Genomic DNA, 7,471 nt, shown 5'->3' with positions numbered 1-7,471 from the left:
CTCGGGGCGACCCCCCCCGCCCATCACTCCCCACACCCGTCACCCCCTCGGGGCGACCCCCCCGCCCATCACTCCCCACTCCCGTCACCCCCTCGGGGCGACCCCCCCCGCCCATCACTCCCCACACCCGTCACCCCCTCGGGGCGACCCCCCCCGCCCATCACTCCCCACACCCGTCACCGCCTCGGGGCGACCCCCCCGTCCATCACTCCCCACTCCCGTCACCCCCTCGGGGCGACCCCCCCGCCCATCACTCCCCACACCCGTCACCCGCTCGGGGCGGCCCCCCCGCCCATCACTCCCCACACCCGTCACCCCCTCGGGGCGATCCCCCCGCCCATCACTCCCCACTCCCGTCACCCCCTCGGGGCGACCCCCCCCGCCCATCACTCCCCACACCCGTCACCCCCTCGGGGCGGCCCCCTCGCCCATCACACCCCACCCCCCTGGGCGGACCCCCGCGGCCCGTCTCTCACCCTCGGCCCCGCCCCTTCCCGCGCCCGCCACGCCCACCCCCGCGCGGCCTGCTGGGTTTGCACATCGTCAGTCGCGCGCAGGAGGGGGCGGGCTGTCACGTGTCTGCTCTACGGTCTCTCTGACCAATGGCGGCGGGAGGCCCCGCAGCTCACCAATGAGCGGGCTCGGGGCCGACACAGGCTGCACGAGGTGACGTCATAGTGGATGTGTTGGGAGCGCTTTGCGGAGCGGAAGCGGCCGAGCGAGGTAGCGGGGTGCGGGGAGGGGGGCGAGAGACCCCGACCCCGACCCCGACCCCGACCCCGCCCCCGCCCATCGGCTCCCACCCCTCTCCTCCCCCCGCCCCGGGATAGAACCCCGGCGCCCTTCCCCCCGCCCTGGGGTAGAGCCCAGGAGTGCTGTGTTCCCATCCCCCCCTCTACCCCCCCCCCCCGCCCTGGGGTAGAGCCCAGGAGTGCTGTGTTCCCATCCCCCCCTCTACTCCCCCCCCCCGTACTGGGGTAGAGCCCAGGAGTGCTGTGTTCCCATCCCCCCCTCTACTCCCCCCCCCCGCCCTGGGGTAGAGCCCAGGAGTGCTGTGTTCCCAGCCCCCCCTCTACTCCCCCCCCCCGTACTGGGGTAGAGCCCAGGAGTGCTGTGTTCCCATCCCCCCCTCTACTCCCCCCCCCCCCGTACTGGGGTAGAACCCAGGAGTGCTGTGTTCCCAGCCCCCCCTCTACTCCCCCCCCCCCGTACTGGGGTAGAACCCAGGAGTGCTGTGTTCCCATCCCCCCCTCTACTCCCCGCCCATACTGGGGTAGAACCCAGGAGTGCTGTGTTCCCATCCCCCCTCTACCGTACTGGGGTAGAACCCAGGAGTGCTGTGTTCCCATCCCCCCTCTACCCCCCCCCCGCCCTGGGGTAGAACCCAGGAGTGCTGTGTTCCCATCCCCCCCTCTACCCCCCCCCCCGCCGTACTGGGGTAGAACCCAGGAGTGCTGTGTTCCCATCCCCCCTCTACCCCCCCCGCCCTGGGGTAGAACCCAGGAGTGCTGTGTTCCCATCCCCCCCTCTACCCCCCATACTCGGGTAGAACCCAGGAGTGCTGTGTTCCCAGCCCCCCGCCCCCCACCTCCCCGCAGCGGGGTAGAACCCAGGAGTGCTGTGTTCCCAGCCCCCCACCTCCCTGCAGCGGGGTAGAACCCAGGAGTGCTGTGTTCCCAGCCCCCCCCGCACCTCCCCGCAGTGGGGTAGAACCCAGGCGTCCGGGCTCCCAGGTTGCCTGGGGTAGGTGCACCTGGTGGGTGAGGTGTTGCTGCGTGTATGGAGCAGTTTTTCTGACACTTCCTTTCTCATGACTTGTTGTAGCTCATAGTGGTCCTGCTCTTGCCCTTGCCTGTCTGGGCCCCTGTTCATGGCCAGCCTCCCAGCCAGATGTTCCCTGCGTTTGCAGGGACAATGGGGACCTACTTGACCTGGACTGAAGGCCGCCTGCTTTCACTGCCTGCCCCTGTGACACAGCAGACAGTGTGATCCAGCACAGTTGTCTAGGGACTAACTCCCTGTTTCCCATGCGTGTGGGTTCTGCCCTCCAGTTTGGGCACAAGCTGGCGCACCTGCCCATCATCTCCAGGGAGCGCCAGGGTGCAGAGGGTATTCTGGTTCTGGGGAAAGCTCAGGAAGCAGGCTCATACTGGGACTGGTTGTGCCTACCTCTGTGCACCCTGCCCATCCAGCTTTGCCTTGTGGCAGCATTCTCACGCTGCCAAGTGCCTTGACCACACTGCTCTGCTTCTGGGCTGATAGGCTTGGGCAGTGCATGGTCACAGAGGGAAATGCCCTCTGGGGCCCACCTTGGCATGTGTTGTACTTTGCCTATAGAGCTCCTCGCAGTTACAACTGTGATGTGAGTGCCGGGCAGAGGGGCAGGTGGGAAATGGGTGTCTCCCAGAACCCTTAGATGGCCCTGCTTGTCTTGTGCAGATGTCGTGCCCAGATGAGGAGCTGCTCAGCTTCTTCCTAGCAGATGATTCTCTCTGCACAGAATTCTCGGGGGATGAAACCAGCCTGCTGGGAGACTGGGGTCTGCTGGAGCCCGAGGTGAGAATGCCGTCTGGTACAGAGCCTAGAGAAGTGGACGAGGCTGAGCCATGGGAGGGGGCTTGCAAACCTCTGTCCTCTGCTTAGCGGCAACTTTCTCTGCAGCTCCTGAATGACAAAGAGGTGGAGGACTTTCTCAGCTCCCTGCTGAGCCCCTTTGCAGAGGGGCCCAGCGCCGTGCAGGATTATTTGCCTCCCGACAGTGATAACAGCATCTCCGAGGACCAGAATTCATTCTCCAGTCCCAGCAGATGGCACGCATCTCCAGGCAGTGACCTTTCAAGCAGTCCTTTGAGCTCTGACATTGTGCAGGTTGATCACTGCTACTCCCTCCATCAGGACGAGGTGGTGCTGGAGAGCGTGAGAGCGGAGACGGCAGAAGGAGACATCTTCATTGACCTGGGTAAGGGGCAGGCTAGAGGATCCTCTTGCACAGCTTGAGCCCACAGCTACTGGCAGCACTGGGCTTGGTAGCAAAGCTATTTCCGATTTAGTGTTGTTTCTGGGTGGAGGAAGAGAGCAGGAGGTGGAAAAGAGGTGTCTGGTTGGCCAGCTGGCAACCACACCCAGAGGTGTGTCATTCCTCTCCCAGATACCTGCGGGGATTCAGGAAGTGCCCAGGAGACTTGTGATGAGCAGAGCTTCAGCTCCCTGGTTGCTGTCCCCATGGATGACTTTGAACCTGGATCCTCCATGCAGGTAGAGAGGCCCACGCCCCCGGGACAGGCCCTGTTGGTCATGCTGGTGGATGTCCTTGCTTGTGTCTCTGCTCCCTTTCTGGGCACTCAGCTCCGGCCTTGCCCAGTGCTTCCCTGGCTGGTTCCAGGAGCGGGTTCTCCATTCACAGTAGTGGGTTGCTCTGTGTTCTAGCTTAGCTTCCCAGAGCTGATCCTGACAGAAGAGGAGAAACGGCTCCTGGAGAGAGAGGGTGTCTCCTTACCAACCCACTTGCCCCTGACCAAGGTGAGCCCCACCTGCTCTGGGGCATGGCCCCTTCCCCACTCACCAGCAGAGCAGGCCCAGGCCAGAGACTGATCGTAGTGAGGAAGTGACCCTTTTACCAGTCTCGAGGGCCAGCGCTTCGCTGAGAGGCTGAGCCTGTCCCGCAGCTCTGCCAATGGAGATGGTGCTGGATTCCTGCTCTGGACCTCGTTTGCAGGGTTCCGTCTTCCGTAGCAGCCACTGTCCAGGCCCCTGCTCTGCCAGCTGCTGGGAGGAAGGAAGTGTGGGGGAGGTGCAGCGTGCTGCTGTCCCTTGCAGGCCACTAGGCAGCTGCTGGGTGGGGCGTGTGCGCCGCTGCTGTGCAGAGCCTATGAAGTGTGTCTTGATAATCCTCAGCTGCCCACAGGTACTTGAAGAGCAGTCATGGAGCTGACTAGTCTGCATCCTGCGGCTGGCTGCCCTGTGTGGGGCTGTACGTACCCTGCAGGGCCAATGGCTTGGACCTTCCCCTCCTGCCAGGGAGTTTGGTCACGTCTCCTGGGGCCAGCGGCTCTTTCGGGCCCTCCTCTTGAGACTTCTAGCAGGGCTGGGTTCTGGTCAGCCTGTCTGATGTGACCTGGGCCCAGGCCTGCAGCGCATGCTGGAGTAGGGGCTGTGAGAGCCAGCACGTGCAGAGACTGGAACAGTAGAAGGCACTGTCAGAGCTGGAGCTCCTCTGCCTTTCTTCTCCCTGCTGTGCTGATCGTGCCCCTCTGGTTCCTGAGGCAGCAGGTCTTCTGGGCAGCCCCAGGTCACCTGGCCATTTAGGCAAGGTCCGGTGGTTGGGTTCCTGGTGACATGACAGCCAAAGCAAGGGAGAAGTACATGGACTAATTTCTGCCCTTCCCGTTCTGTTCCTGCACTGGGCCCAATGGCAGGTACCTGCCAGCTGCTGTTTTTCCTTGTGCCCTGTGGGGCCCTGGGCAGTGAGGGGTTAGGCCAGCAGGGGCTTTGCTAGGAGCGTAAGGGTTCCTCTCGCCCTGGAGTGTGAATGCCCAGGGCCTGGCCTGTAACCTGACCTGGCTCTTTCAGGCTGAGGAGCGGCTGCTGAAGAGAGTCCGTCGAAAGATCCGGAACAAGCAGTCGGCCCAGGACAGTCGGCGCAGGAAGAAGGTCTATGTGGATGGCTTGGAGAGCAGGTACTGTGGGGACAGCATAGGGTTTTGCACCCCAGGATGTCAGGGCGTGCCGGGCCCAGCAGCAGGCATGAATCCAGGGTGCACTCCTGCCTTAACTCTGGAACTGGGAAACTCAGTGTACTGAGGGCAGTGACCCGCGTGTCATGGTGAGAAGGGCAGGGCGTCCAGTGCTTGTGCTCTGAGTACTGGAGGCAGCTGCCTGCCCCAGGGGCTTGACAAACAGAAGCTGATTGGCAGGGCCGGTCTGTACCATGCTCTGGCAGAGCTACGCAGCTCCAGTCACAGGTGAGGGCACACGTGTGCCCATCTGGAATTGGGCAGGGTCTAGCGACTCCCTCCTGAGCCAGCAGCCCGATCCCCCCTGCGGGGATAGCCTGACTCGTTTTTTCTCTGCCTGTCACTCTTTGTTTGGGAAGGGTGGTCACCTGCACAGCGCAGAACCATGAACTCCAAAAGAAGGTGCAGCTGCTGCAGAAGGAGAACATGTGAGTTCCTGATGCTCGAGACATGGAAACCTGGGGCAAGGGAGTGGGAAAGGGGCATTGTCTCTCTGTGACATGGGCCCTTCCAGTTAGCACCTCCCCTGGGGGAGGGGGACATGGGCTGTGCAGAGCTTGGCAGGGTATGGGCAGCCTGGGCTCAGGCTGCACTCACCTGTGAATGACACTTGGCCCTAGGTCCTTGCTTGAACAGCTACGGAAGCTTCAGGCCCTGGTGAGACAATCCTCGACCAAAACCACCACTGCTGGCACCTGCATCATGGTAGGTGGCCCAAGGCCCTGCCTCCCAGCATCTGCACTGGCCGCATGAGTCGTGCTGAGGAGAGTCCTTGGCTGGTGTTACATGCTGGTGCTGATGGCTTGGTTGTCTCTCTCCAGGTGTTGCTCCTGTCTTTCTGCCTCATTCTCTCCCCCAGTCTCTATCCACTTGGACCCCGGGTGCAGCCTGTGGAGTTCAGAGGAGGTGAGTGGCTGGCTGCACGGGGCCGGTGGGGAGGCAGGAGTGTGCCATGCAGTGAATTCTTCTGGAGTGGAATATTCCTGCAGAGAATGGGGGTTCCTCAGCTGCAGGCTCATGATTGCCCAGGGCTGGCGGATGCAGGATGTGATGCTTGTTTGTGAGTTGCTCAGCTGTGGTTTCCCATTGCCGGCTGTTGCCAAAGCCGTTCCCTCCCTCCTGTCCTGCACAGAGCTTGAGGTCAGCCCCCACCTGGTGCGTGGTGTTTGGGTGATGCCAGGTAACTCTCCTCTCTCTCTCTCGCAGTGCTGTCTCGGCAGATCCGCGAGTACCCCAGTGACGTAGCCCAGGGCCCGGCAGCAGGTGCCCACCAGGGGGACCACATGCTGGAAGGGCTGGCCTTGGAAGCCTCACTGTCAGGCAGCCTCAATCACTCCTGGGAGGGAAGCCAGAGCCCCCCCAAGGCACAGCATGGCTCTTCCATCAGCAGCAACTCATCCTCTGACCCTCCAGCCGGGGCTGCCTCTGCGCTGGGTCCGCCGCAGCAGCAGTCGGAACAGCTTCCCGGGAGGCCAGCCCTGCACTCAGCAGAGTCGCCAGCCTGGGGGACCAAGCAGCAGGAGTGGGTGGAGCGCACCACCAGCGTGGTGATTCAGCAGCACCGTGTGGATGAGATGTGAGCACCACGTGCCCTGCTCTGCCTGCAAGGGAGCCAGGACAAAACTGCTCCTTACTGACGCAAATGCTTCTGAATGCCGCTGAGCAGGGTCTGCCTCCCAGCCCCCAGACTGCAATGGGGAGGGCTGCTGGGCTGAGGTAGCAGGAGCCTGTTCTTGTTGCAGTGTGGAGGTGGCACAGCAGTGGGAGGTCTGTCCGTGGATCAAGCGCTTGTGTAACATAGTTCCTGCAGCCAGCCCGAAATGGAAATCACTTGGGTTGCGCTGGGCCCTTGTTTCAGGCACCCAGAGCAATTCCTCTAGCTTCGTGTGACCCGATCCCGGCAATGTGCTCTCAGCTGGGCGCACCAAGCCTCTATGCTGTCAGCTGTGTCTGGCTCTGCCCGAGGACAGCACTCACCATCTTGTCTACTACAGAGCCCAGTCACTGCTGGGCATTGCTGGGGACGGTTGCGGGCAGAAGGTCACTCCCCAGTGCTACATGCTGCTTTCCTGCTGCCCAGGAAGCTGCTGACTATGATCCTCTGCGGGGAGGAGTCTGCCCTGCTGCAGGGAAGGGGGTGCAGTGATCCCTGAGGGGCAGCCGCTGTGACTGGGCTGGTGGGTCCAGAGCCCATGGCATGGGGGTGGGGTAGGTAGGTTAGCTGCATCTCTAAGTTGTCACTGCTGTGACCTCCTGCCTGCAGCCCTGTGCAGGGCCGGCGTAATGCAGCAGAGGGCTGCCAGCTGAGCCAGCGACAGCCGGATCCCCCTTCCAGCTGCTTATGGCCCAGGGCCCCGGTCTGGTAGCTCCCAAGCACTTGGTAGTGGTTCTGTTATAATAAAGTGTAAATGAAACAGGCCTTCGTTCCCTCTGCAGGTGTCGGTCTCGACGTGCAGCTGTCTGCCATCCATACCCTGGGGATGCGTCTGGGCTCAGACTTGACTCTGTTGGCCTAGAGCCCGCGGCAGGCCTGGTGCCTGGCTGTCCTGCTCCCTCCTCAGGGCAGCAGGTTCTGCATCTGAGCTATGCCTGAGAATCAGCCTCCTGCAGGCAGCTGTCGCTCTCAGCCACTTTCTCAGGGAACTGGCCCTGCCCTCGCCATGCAATTGGAAGCTCCCTCTCTGCATGGTCCCAGGAAACCAGGGCCCCCGCACATGGCTGGAGAGAGGCCTAGGCTC

The 7,471-nt window shown here is 62.6% G+C and overlaps 1 protein-coding gene across 2 annotated transcripts; it reads left to right on the top strand.

Moving 5' to 3' along the window:
• Window positions 1–602: 602 nt before the first annotated feature.
• On the top strand, window positions 603–7,151 carry CREB3 (cAMP responsive element binding protein 3). Of its 2 annotated transcripts, XM_074995925.1 has the most exons (10): window positions 603–723; window positions 2,440–2,556; window positions 2,662–2,959; window positions 3,149–3,255; window positions 3,427–3,519; window positions 4,570–4,676; window positions 5,093–5,161; window positions 5,354–5,438; window positions 5,555–5,639; window positions 5,940–7,151. In XM_074995925.1, exons 1-10 carry the CDS (start codon window positions 682–684, stop codon window positions 6,311–6,313), a joined length of 1,377 nt encoding a protein of 458 aa, XP_074852026.1. In that variant the 5' UTR covers window positions 603–681; the 3' UTR covers window positions 6,314–7,151. The 2 variants fall into 2 exon arrangements, with proteins under 2 accessions (XP_074852026.1, XP_074852027.1); XM_074995926.1 differs by lacking the exon at window positions 3,427–3,519.
• Window positions 7,152–7,471: the final 320 nt, after the last annotated feature.

This window comes from Carettochelys insculpta, chromosome 5 (genome assembly GCF_033958435.1).
Source record: "Carettochelys insculpta isolate YL-2023 chromosome 5, ASM3395843v1, whole genome shotgun sequence".
Taxonomy (NCBI): Eukaryota; Metazoa; Chordata; order Testudines; family Carettochelyidae; genus Carettochelys; species Carettochelys insculpta.
Note: the sequence above shows the minus strand (reverse complement) of the source record. Positions and strands in the feature narration are given on the sequence as shown.